We start from the raw sequence: 12,872 nt of genomic DNA, 5'->3' as shown, positions 1-12,872 counted from the left end.
ACACCAGCTCTGTGAACAGAAATCTCACCTGGTGCCCACCATCATAGTCAAAAAACATTAAAAACAAAATAAAGCAACAAGCAAAAAAATCTAACAGAATAACAACTTGATCTGTCGGCAGACTTGCCAGAGGTGTAGAAGCAGATTAATTAACAGAGCATGAACGTGCTGCAGCCAGTCAGCTCCTCACATTGGTGTCTGTCAGTAGGGGGTGATTATTTGTTTCCGTTCACGCCACTCTGTCCGCCTGTGACAAGCTGCCTGTTGCTGTGGCAGTCTCAGCCAAAACAGTGGTCTGAACCCACACTACAAGGACACAGACTCACTGCACAGCGTCTGGTCTGAACCCACACTACAAGGACACAGACTCACTATACAGCCTCTGATCTTAACCCACACTACACAGACTCACTGCACAGCGTCTGATCTTAACCCACACTACACAGACTCACTGCACAGCGTCTGATCTTAACCCACACTACACAGACACACTGCACAGTGTCTGATCTTAGCCCACACTACACAGACTCACTGCAGTGTCTGATCTTAACCCACACTACACAGACTCACTGCACAGTGTCTGGTCTGAGCCCACACTACGCAGCCTCACTGCACAGCTCTGATTGGCCATTACACCAAGAGCGCACAGCTCAGAACAATCACAAACACGGAGTGTCCTGGAGCCAAGACCAGAGGGACTGCGGCAGAGCCAGAGAGAACCACCAGGACTAACTTTGTATGAGGAAAAAGAAAAAAAACACAAGTGCTGAAGGAGGTGCTGTGAAGGGGGGGAGGGGGGGGAGCTAGCAGAGGCGGAGCTCCAGAGCCCTGGGGGAGTGTCCAGCAGCAGCAGCTTCCCACACCCAAGGGGAGGATTACCGCAAATCTGATCTAATCTTGGGGTCGATAGCCAACCGTGCGCTCATGCCCCTTTCTGGCCCGGCCCAAAATGGCAGCTGGATTCCTCAAGCTTGTGTACCGATGTGCCACCTGCCTTCAGCAGCCAGCATTTACCCTGCGTTTTTCCAAGCTATTGCCTCATGCACATACGGTACCGCGAGTGTCAGGTTCTGCTGGACATTGGGGGGGATGCAGGGCAGAAAGCAGCACCATGAGATATATGTTGAGGACAATGGGTGCTATCCTTGACCTTGTGAAGCTGACTTCCTGGGTGCAGTTCCACGTCTCAGGTGCCCAGCCAATCACACACTCTACCGCCAAGCACACTTACCAAACATTCCATTCTTGTGGTTGGCAGACAGCCCGATCGACAGGTGGACTCCAACAAAAACACCATTAGTAGTAATGGTCAGAATGTTAGCTTTTAAGCTTTTGTAACATTGTGGGGGGACAGAGTTTGGGGGATGGGGGCGAACACGTCCCCCTGCATCCCTCATGGAATCGATGCTAACGTAGAGCACCAAAGTGACTGCAGGGACCGGCACTAAACAAAATGGTACACAATGCAGGAAGCCTATTCGCTTGCATTCTGGATTGAGCCGCAGTGGTTCAGAGCGACAGTTACGCAGGCCACGGCATAAGAAACAACGGCAAATTCTGCGTGTCTTCAAAAACACGGTTCAAACAGGACAATAAATCGCAGGGCCCTGACAGGACTGCGAAACGAACTCCAGACGGGACGGTTAAAGAGCGCATTGTGCACATGCGGACATGTGAGCGCCGGCATCAATGGGGCACTGTGGGCCCGCAACAGGACGTGCTTTTATAAAGCTTTCGGGGCCTCTGGCACAGCAGCCAGACATCATGCACCACCAATTAGCAACACACCGCCTCTCTCATTTATCTTTATCGCTGACACATTACCCCGTATTAATAAAAAGACAAGGAGAAAAGCCCGTAATGACACCGCTGATGGGCAGCGGCTGGGGAGGCGCGTGTCATTTTCGCCGTGCCCGGGAACTAACGAAAAAAAAAAAAAAAAAAGCGCAGGAGAGACGTGCTCACTGAGCTTCTGGCGCCTCGGACGTTGTGGAGGTTGGGGTTTTCCCCCCCCCCCACCCCCGTAAAATAAAGAGTTATTTTAAAGGGGATGCGTTGCCGGGAGCCGCGGCCAATCAAAACAGGCCACCTGTGCCAAACGCTAAGGCGGACAGACGCTGGCGCAGGTGTGTGCGCCGGCCCGACGCTCTCCAGAGCAGGCCGTCATGCGGGGGGGCATTGCCCCTGCCAGGCACGCGCGCGCGCGGAGGGGAGGAGGCAGACCGTTATGCCCCTGCCAGGCACGCGCGCGCGCGGAGGGGAGGAGGCAGACCGTTATGCCCCTGCCAGGCACGCGCGCGCGCGGAGGGGAGGAGGCAGGCTGTCTGCAGAGTCATTTCAAAGCGCGTTTTAAGATGGAGAGACTCGTGACGGGAGGGGGACGAAGGCGGCCATTTCTAAGATGGGTATTTAAGAGCACCGATACCCATGATCAAGGGCACGAGGCGGTAATCTGTAATCACTTTCTTCGACGGGGAGGCCGATCTCCAAAACTGCATCTGCCGATCTTAATTGAGTTTCTTTATTTTGTCTCTTAATTAGCACTTCATAAATAACTAATTAGCCATGAAGTACCCAGTCGGCAATAAAAAAGTGATAGCCCATGAAATGAACAGTGGCCCCAAACAGGCGGAGTGGCATGAATTACTAATGTGCTCTGCCCAAAGACAGACTTCCAAACTGCCAGCAAGCGCACCCGCAACTATATTGTGTGACTTGCTCATCAAATATTTAGAGAGGTATCATCGCTCCCCCCCGGCCACCCCGCTGTGTATTTTCAGTGATACGGCAGGGGGACATCGATCTTTCCTTAAAAGAACAAATGGCCAGCGCAGAAATAGCGATCATATTTCAGGGCCGTTCAATCAGGTTCATTAAGGGCCACTCCTACTCCAGGGCATTTTGTATTGATCACCGTGGGTCAAGATTACATATTCCCCCTCTGCAAATATGATTTCTCCCAACTGTATTAGTTCGGAGGATTAGACTGAAAAGACCTGGCTCTGCAGTTGCTGCTCTGAAATAGTGCTGAGGCTTTAGAAACAGGGCAAGTTCACCTTTTCTTAGCCGTAAATGGACCTGTTAAAATTGATCGAGGGTTTAGCCCTGTAAATATTAGTTTTTTTTTTCCCTTTCCTTAATTTATGTTAAAAAAAAATGGTTGGAGAAACTTCAAGTTGCTTATTAGTGGGTGGCAGTGTAGTATAATGGGTAAGAAACTGGTCTAGTAACCTAAAGGTCACAGGTTTGATTCCCGGATAGGACACTGCCATTGTACCCTTGAGCAACTTAACCTGCATTGCTTCAGTATATATGCAGCTATATATATGGATGCAATGTAAATGCTATGTAAGAGTTGTGTAAGTTGCTCTGGATAACAGCGTCTGCTAAGTACCTGCAATGTAATGTAATGTCTCTACATGCCTAAAACATAAACTACTTCATTACGCTAAACAAGAACAGGACTCTTTGTCGAAAGAAACTCAGCTGTCCTAAAGTATTTAATTCGGTTCTGGGATCTGCAGCTTTTGTTCACAAAGTGCACCTTAAAAAAATGCTTAGTGACCGGGGTCAGGAATGCGTTTGATCGGAAGGGACAATCGAACCCATCAGACAGGTAGAGCTGAAAGACCAATGACACGACTGGCGAGCTGGCCGAGACCACGCCGGGTCATCGCAGCAGACAGCGCGACGGCTGACAGGGTCCTTGTGAAAAGCAGCCTGTCTCGGCCCCCTTGACGGGGCTGCTGACGGCCTCGGGGGCCTCTGGGATGGGAACGGGAGCCTGCATCAGTAGCAGCTGTGTGACGGGTGCCCTGCCCGCGTAGCTGTGACTGCGGAGAGGACAAGCTGGCCAATGGGAGCCGGGCTCCTGTGCCAGTCATGTGAACCCCCCCCCCCCCATTCTGTCTGTGAGGATGCCAGTCTTCATCCCGCCAACAGAGGCACTTTGGCCAACAAACATCATTAAAGAGAGTGCAAAGGGCAGCTCCCTGAGCATGATATCAATACCTTCACAATCATTTAAATGAAGCATGAAGCTTATTTCATATAATCAGAAAAAATCACCCAACATTTCCACAGAGAAACCAGTGTAACCCAGAATGAATGTACCTCTAGTGTTTGGCCAATACAATATATTTACAGTTTATGGAATACCAATGAAAGAATTGTACAGTAAATTGTAAATATGAAGATTGTCATTTTAAAATCGAAGCAAAAATGAAAATGGCTGTTGTGAGTGAGTAGGAGAACACCGCTCGACCCTGAAATACACGATAAGTGGGAAGGAGCCACAGAACTGTCCCCGGTTTCTCTGTAAAACAGACTTTTACAAAAAACGCCCTGCTCAAACAAGGGTTCGGATTTGTTTAACGGCGACGCGGTCGATTCTTAATCAGAGAAATAATGGCCTTTTTGTGAAGCGCCGTCTCGTCGCGAAATGCCTTTCCATTTTATTTCCTATCAGACAAAATCGGCGCACAAAAGGTCTGCAGCAAAGCGCGTCCGGAACAAAGGCGGAGAGACGGCGGATTTGAGAAGTGAACGAGCGCCGGCTCGACCGACTCGGGGCGAGCGAGCAGGCAGCCGCGCCGAGGGGACGTGCCAGCCTTGCCGTGACTGGCATGTTCGTGTGGAGGCATGCAGATCGCTCCCCTTCGCATTCAGATAGGCGAGTTCGCTTCACGAGAAGGTAAACAAGGCTGGGCGCAGTCCACTACAGGTTAAGCCACTCACTCGAGAGAGAGAGAGAGAGAAAAGGGCACAAACAGAAGAGAATCTGATAACCAGGAGTTACCTCACAACACAGTGTCCAGTGTTCATTCAACTTTAACAGACTACATATGAGTCCAATCAGTCCAATCATACAGTATGTACACTGTAAGAGTTGATTTAACACTGAACATTTTACTATGCTGCCACTGAGGACACACTGTACAAGTCCTTTTTGTTGGGCTGCCAAACCATATATCCCAACATGAACATATTGTGCACTCCAGATCAAACCACAGACACTGTGTTCTGAAGCAGGTTGTTTTTACCTTTTCACCTTTTTGTTGAAGCTATGAGTCATTTAATAAAAATTGTGCTAGAATGTATATATCTTATTTTTCTGGATTAAGACTGATATGCTCATGGTAATTGGTTAACCATTCAATGGATTTATATTTAGCATCTACTTCATTTTTTCCACCACTTGCCAAATGCGAAACAGGTAGTTGATTATGTGAAGAGCGCGTGAAATTATTATTTTTGCGACGCGGAGAATGTTTACACCGGGCGTCGCCGAAAAGCTTCGGGGTAGGCCAGAGACAGATTTTAAAATAATAGTTTAATTACGCGTACTTTACGGGGAAAAAAAACCTTTCCCGTTGTACCTCGTCTGTTTTCCGAGCGCGCTGAATTATCACGGCTGTTCTCGGTTCATTAGCATGCGCGTGCTTATTTAGCTCTGCCTCTGTGTGCGTTTCTAAAACCACCTGGAAGACAGTCAACAGAGAGCGCCCTGAAGGAGAGCCAGAGCCGCTTCCTTTTTTTCTTTTTCCCACACTCACTCTGCTTTTGATTTTCTCCCCCTACATTACAATGATAACAAAGTCACCAATAATGAAGTGCAGGGAGATAAAATATGCAAATTTGCAGAGAAAGGATATAATTAGGGTAATAATAGGAAGTGTTGTTTTCACAGCTGCTCGTTTATACAAACCCCAGATAGTGTTTTATAAATAATGTCCTCTCTCTCTCTCCCTCTCTCTCTCTCTCTTTCTCTCTCGCTCTCCCTCCCTCCCTCCCTCCCTCCCTCTCTGAGCTCAGAGCCAAGTCCCTGCACTCCATTAAAGGGACGTCTCCCCGGCGCAGGTAGCGTCCGCGCTGGCCGACCGAGCGGAAAGCAGCCGGGCCGCAGACGCAAGCCAGATGCGCAGGTCGAGCGCAGCCAATGGGGACGGGGCGAAGACGACTCCAGCGCAGCCAATGGGGACAGGGGTAGGAGAGTAGGGGAGAAGACGGTCCATTAGCGCAGCCAATGGGGAGGGGGGTAAGAGAGCAGGAGCGAAGACTACTCCAGCGCAGCCAATGGGGACGGAGGTAAGAGAGTAGGGGCGAAGATGGTCCATTAGCGCAGCCAATGGGGACAGGGGTAAGAGAGTAGGGGGGAAGACGGTCCATTAGCGCAGCCAATGGGGACAGGGGTAAGAGAGGAGGGGGGAAGACAGCTCACCAGCGCAGCCAATGGGGACAGGGGTAAGAGAGCAGGAGCGAAGACGACTCCAGCGCAGCCAATGGGGACGGGGGTAAGAGAGTAGGGGCGAAGATGGTCCATTAGCACAGCCAATGAGGACAGGGGTAAGAGAGGAGGGGGGAAGACAGCTCACCAGCGCAGCCAATGGGGACAGGGGTAAGAGAGCAGGAGAGAAGCGCACCAGCGATAAGACACTGCATCAATGCCAGCATTGGTTGGTTTTCGAGTGAAGTGATAAATGTGTATTTAAATTCTGCACCTCTTCCACTAGGAGTTTAGCTACACCAGGAGACCGTAGCACGCTCTTTGACTGTTCTCATATTTGGCTTGTTCTGTCGCATCGCGCCGCTGGTGAATGACGGAGAATGAACAGATCACCCGTACGACAGAAGGAGGAGAGAACAGAAAAAACAAACAGCGGGCCAGCGAGCGTGCTCACCGGCGGCTGGCTTCGAACGGACACCTTGAGCTCCGGAGCCAAGCGAACCCACGCCGTGCCCAGACTGTCACGAGCTACCGCCCGCCACGCGGCCTCCCATCCCAACCGCCACCGACCCTCCCAACAGCAGCTCGCCCCGCGCCGTAACCCTGACAACACACAGCGGCGGTTTCACGACCGCAACACAATGCGGGCGAGAAACACGAAGAGAACGCTCGGCATCTCACCCGCCATAACCCTCGCCGAGTTTATGTGAGAGGCGAGCAAGGGCAGCGCAGAAGTCTCCCTCCGAGACACAACTGTTCCCGAACAAACGGGCGGGCACGCTTAAGTTGAAAAGTGAGCGATAGCAAAAGATAAAGCTGGGGGGAGGCTCGCGTCCCGCAGGTCCCGGCAGACCCAGAATCACGAGCCCGCCAGTCCCGGAGCCTCCAGGCCTGAAGAGGAATGGGTGCGTCATTAGAGGAGATCTGAAGGTTGCCCATTATCTCACACCGCTCCTCTCCGGGCCCGCCACTTCCATCCAAGTCTCATGAATGTAATTGACCTTTTTTTTTTTCCCTGTAATGGGCAAAGTAAAGGGGGAAAAGGGACTAAACACGGCGAACCACAGTTAATTTAGATCAACACAATACGGCACGGTGTCCAGAGATATGAAAAGGGCATTCAAATCAATAGTTCGACAATAGCTTCTCAAAAGAATGTCCGCACCCAATCTTCTCCTTGTGATTACTCCCAAAATGGCTTATTTTACTTTTTTTTAATACATAGGGACACACACAGGCTCACATGCACACATGCACACTAACCTACACACACACATACACACACGAACGCACGCACACACACAGTTTTGGCCCTTTTTCCTGTGAACATTGCCGTATGTCTGTGTACCATTGTGGTGGAACAATGGCCAGGACTAATCATTATTTAGCTGTGCCGAGCCCAGAAAGGTCAGCAGTCTGAAATGTCAGGCTTCAATAGAGCCAGATGCGCATCTCTCCGCTCAAGTGTCCAATTAAAGAGGGGGCCAGCGAGGCTGTGGGTGAAGCGCACTTCAGACAGCAGGGCTAATGAGAGCTCCCGGACACCAGGACCCCACCGCGCCGCTCTGCCCAGCTCTGCCACTCCCACGCCGCCGCGGACCACTCCAGCACCCGCCCAAGCACCTGAGGAGCCAGGCTGCACACACCCCTGAGCCCGGGCCCGGCTCTGCGCGAGCTTATCTGTGTGCTGCCGGGACACCTTCTGCACGCACGTGTGCAGGCATGCACACACATACACACACACACGCACATGCAAACACACATATACACACACACACGCACATGCACACACACACATATACAGACACACACGCACATGCACACACACACATATACAGATACACACGCACATGCACACACACACACATACAGACACACACGCACATGCACACACATACACACACACACGCACATGCACACACACACATATACAGACACACACGCACATGCACACACGTATACACACACACACGCACATGCACACACATACACACACACACGCACATGCACACACACACATATACAGACACACACGCACATGCACACACGTATACACACACACACGCACATGCACACACATATACACACACACACGCACATGCACACACATATACACACACACACGCACACATATACACACATATACAGACACACACGCACATGCACACACATATACACACACACACGCACATGCACACACACACATATACAGACACACACGCACATGCACACGCACACACATACACACACACACGCACATGCACACACACACACATACACACACACACGCACATGCACACACACACACACATACAGACACACACGCACATACACACACATACACACACACACACATGCACATACACACACACACACACACACACACACACATGCACACACACACACACGCACACAAACACACACACACACGTATACAGATGCACACACACACACACATGCACATCCACACACACACACACACACACACATGCACATACACACGCACACACACATCCACACACACACACACACACACACACGCACACACACGTACACACACACACACGCACACACGTATACAGACGCACACACACACACACATGCACATCCACACACACACACACACACACACACACACGCACACACACACACAAGCAGGGGAGAAACGCCCTGATAAACATGCCTTTAATCTGGAGGGGGGAGGTGAGAGTGTCTCGTCTGCAGCCTGCATATCAGGCCCACACATCTGAGAGCGCGGGCCGCTCTCCCCGAGCCGGAGGAAATGACCTTGCCCCGGAGCGGGGGAGCTCAGCCGGGCGGGAGCTCAGCCGGGCGGGAGCTCAGCCGGCCGGGAGCAGCGCGCAGGGAGCAGCGAGCAGCGCCGCTCCCATCCCAGCTCCGCAGGGCGAGCCCGCGGCCAATCGCGAGGAGGGCGCACAGACGCAAATCGCTCGCGCCGCGGCGCGTTAAACGACCTCTGCGCCTGTCGCAGGCGAGGCGACGCGCCCAGCTCTTCTGCTGATCACATCAGCGTGAGACTCCGCCGAGGAAGACACGGCTGAGGAAGAGGAGCGGCAGAGGCTAGCCGAGCGTCGCGAATCTCTCTCCCCGCCTTCTCGAGAAATTGGTGAAGGTCAGCGATTGTCTTGCGCGGGTTTTTTCGGGGGGGGGGGGTAGCAGATGCCGAATAAAGCTGGGAAATTAGCGAGGCTCCAACGTGCTGCACATAAACACGGCTTTAATCAAAGCACATTCGACCGTCCGGATATTTTAAACATACGGGCGCGGCATCCTTCCTGGCTCGCCCATCTGTTTCTCCACACCGTCCCCGCCGCCGGTGCCGCCACCCAGCTGCTTCCAGAAGATTCCGCGGCGTTCCCCTCCGCCCCGGCCCGCCGGCGCTCGGGCGGGCGTCACGGCCACGCTATGCTTTATCGCCCAAAACGCCGTTCGCCCACCAGCCCTGAGGCCACATTACAATACCCCCCCACACACAGCCACTCTTATATTCTTGGCGACACCGTCGAGAACGGCCGGGTGTTCAGGGGAATTAGCGCGCTAATGCGCCGTGAGCGCCGTAGGAACCGCGCCGGGCCTCGAGCGACCCCCTTTCCCGAACCCGGGTCCTCAGGCTGACCAACCCGACCGCGCAAGGATGTGGGTTCAGGCCACCGATGCCAGGCGATGAGGAAGAGTAACGCTCTCCAGCAGCTGGGTCCAGCCGACCGCGCCCTGGAGAGACCGGGGTACTCACCGGGGTTGGTGATGGTCAGGAGGTCAAGGCGTCGCTGTTGCTGAAAAACAAAAAGAAGGATGACATCAGCAACACTTCAGAAGGGCTCTTTAAAGCTGTTTCTTTCATTTGGTTGGCCACATTTTCTCTGAATGGAACAATATATTGTTGTACTAAAGTATTAAAATAGTTGATATAATTTATTGTAGACTTTGGGCCTATGTGGATGGTTATCTGGTTTTACTGACGGATACACATGGAGAAAATGGGACATTCACACACTGGGGTGTGTTTCTCAGCCACACATTAGCCCGCATTAATTTATCTGTCCTTGCATGAGGCGACAATTGCTTCTGATGCACTTCCCCATTATTTCCTTCTTTTTTCCCTTGCCGCTCGAGTTTCGGAGAACATGCCCAGCTTGTTCAGCTTGGCTAAAGACTTTGTGATGGAGTGCGCTGGAGAGCCGGCCCAATTTTACACTTCACGTCTCCTGTTTGGAGTGGGGGGCAGAAGAAGCGCTACCTCACCCCTCTCTTTAACCCGGCGCCAGAGCCGCGGGCCCCCGAGTGCTACATTAATCAACACCTTCCCCTCCTCGATCTGCGTATCCCTCAGACGCCAGATCAGGCTCCGCAGCATAACTGCCGGGGGGGGGGGGGGGGGTGAAGGGGGGAGGGGGGGGGCGGTGTGGGGCGCTCTTCTCTCTTCCTCTTCCTTTAATGTATTCACACAGTGCGGTGTTTTCTAACTCTCTCTCTCTCTCTCTCTCTCTCCCTCTCTCTCAAAGTTGATTGTCTGACTTGCTGGTAAGTGGCCGGGCTGTTGGGAGGCTGCTTTCAGGCGGGTCATGGATCATGGCTGATGAGTGTCCAATCACAGCCTGGCGCTGACTTCATTGCGATGCAGCAGGATTCAAACAAAAACACCCATCTTCAGAACGCATCTCGAGTGTCCCTCTCCAACACCAACAGTCCTTAAGTCCCCCCCCCCCCCCCCCCCCCCACGTTTTTTCATTATTTTTTACCATATTTACTCAAGCAAACACTGGGCACACAACCCTGCTGCGTTAAACACAGCCTCTTCCTCATTATGGTAAATCATCATTTTCAGTTAAAAGTACGTTCTCTCGCTATCACGCAAGCACACCTGCTAGCACATTTGTCAGCAGTTAAGTTGTACGCGCACAGACGAGCAGCCCAAACTGGAGCGAGGTGCCAGTTGGACGGGCTGAAAGGCCGTGCGTTCACCCATCTCAGAGTGCCGCGTGGAAGCAGAGGGAGAGGTGGGGGAAGTGCGGGCTGAGGCAGCTCACAGACCCTGACTGAGCAGCAGAGGTCACTGTGACAGCGTAAGAGGCAGAGGCCCCCCTGCGCACCACTTGTTGAGGCTGTTTGCTCACCGCGGTACACGGACGTGCGGCCACCTGCTGCTCCTTTAGAGTGAGCTGCAAAACGTCGCATTGCAAAGAGAGAGAAAGAAGGAGTTCCCCTTTCCTACATGTATGAAACATGAGTCAGGCATTACAGATCTACAGCTCAGGACCAAAAAAAAGAGAAGATAAATGGTAATTGAAAGCTCCATTAAATTATGTACATGTTTTTCTTCCTTATTGATGTCACCTATTACCTAACCTGCACTGGTATGACTCAAGATGCAGTTGCCTTATGATATAGATGACTTCATCGGGAATTTGCATGTTCTGTTGCCAGCCTGTGGTCTGCGTGACTACATATATTATCCATGACAGTCTCTTGCATGCGTTAAAATATTTTTTTGTTTTGAAAAGACAATATTCCCTGATTTCCTGTAAGAAAAAGTGAGAAGTTAATTATTCCGGCATTAGGTGCACCCTCTGGTGGCCATTTTAAATTCTGCCGGTTGGAATGCAAAGAGAGGCTTTTTAAAAAGACAGGGCTGCTCGGGGCAGTCCCCAGATCACCGCTCACCTAATTTAACTTGTCACGAGGAACGAAAGAAAAAAACCGATGGCCACACTAATAAAGCCAAAAACTGGCACTGGCTTATGTAAATACATTGATATTTGCTTTTGATTTCATCTCCAGCCATAAATTTGGTTGAATGTCTTATGGGGTAAATCATTAAGCGGGTTGCGGGCTTGAAAACTCGTGCCGTAGACGTTGTGCTTAAACGTCTGTAGCGTGCGAGATCTCACAGGAAGAGAAGAGGCCGGGTGAGCGATCAGAACCAGCGGGCCGGGTCACTGCCACCGAACGGCAGAGAACGCATGAGCCGCCAGACCCGCGGCCTGAGACCGACGGGAAGCACGGCGCGCAGAAACGCTCTCAGAAGGCTGGAGTCAGCGACCCTGCCGCCCGGGCACGCTGGAGGCGACGCGCTGCGTGATATGAGTGAGTGCGCACCGCCCGGGGAAAGCGCTTCTGTGCTGCCTTTGCATGTTTCGTGGCAACGTGCTTGGGTCCGTGAAATCTAAAAAAACGCATTCATCACCGAACAGAATGTGGACAGATGTGGATGAGCTGAAAGGCAGCATTATCTCCACCTTCAGACACGTATAAACACTCTTTAAAGAGACTCTTCAAAGAGAACCATTTTTCCTTCCTTTTGAAGGCTTGTTTTTATAGTGTCACAAAAAGAATCAACCGATATTCAGAACAATGCTAATATTACTCAGAAATACACACACGCGCACACACACACGTACGCACGCACACACACAGGGGACAAACATCCGGAGAAATCCGCCTTTTAATCGCACACGCACGCACACACGAGCAGGCACGCACGCACACAACACCACAGTAAACTTCTATCACAAACCAGAGGGCAGAGGTCTGGCTACGCACACAGGTGAACCCCGCCAGATCAACAAACAGCCTCCCCAGAGGACGCCCCTCGCGGCAGTCTGATCTCCACCGCGTCTGAACAAAA

At 51.8% G+C, this 12,872-nt stretch overlaps 1 protein-coding gene across 2 annotated transcripts in view; it reads right to left on the bottom strand.

Moving 5' to 3' along the window:
- The window catches only part of agbl4 (ATP/GTP binding protein-like 4), a 312,708-nt gene that overhangs the window by 82,970 nt on the left and 216,866 nt on the right, over positions 1 to 12,872 (bottom strand). For both annotated transcript variants that reach the window (XM_035412247.1, XM_035412249.1), the window contains exon 6: positions 9,981 to 10,020. In XM_035412247.1, coding sequence (XP_035268138.1) covers positions 9,981 to 10,020 — 40 coding nt within the window. The remainder of the gene's footprint in view (positions 1 to 9,980; positions 10,021 to 12,872) is intronic.

The sequence above is a fragment of the Anguilla anguilla genome, chromosome 4 (genome assembly GCF_013347855.1).
Source record: "Anguilla anguilla isolate fAngAng1 chromosome 4, fAngAng1.pri, whole genome shotgun sequence".
In the NCBI taxonomy this organism is placed as follows: domain Eukaryota; kingdom Metazoa; phylum Chordata; class Actinopteri; order Anguilliformes; family Anguillidae; genus Anguilla; species Anguilla anguilla.
The sequence above is the reverse complement of the archived record's forward strand: the minus strand, read 5'-3'. Positions and strand labels throughout refer to the sequence as shown.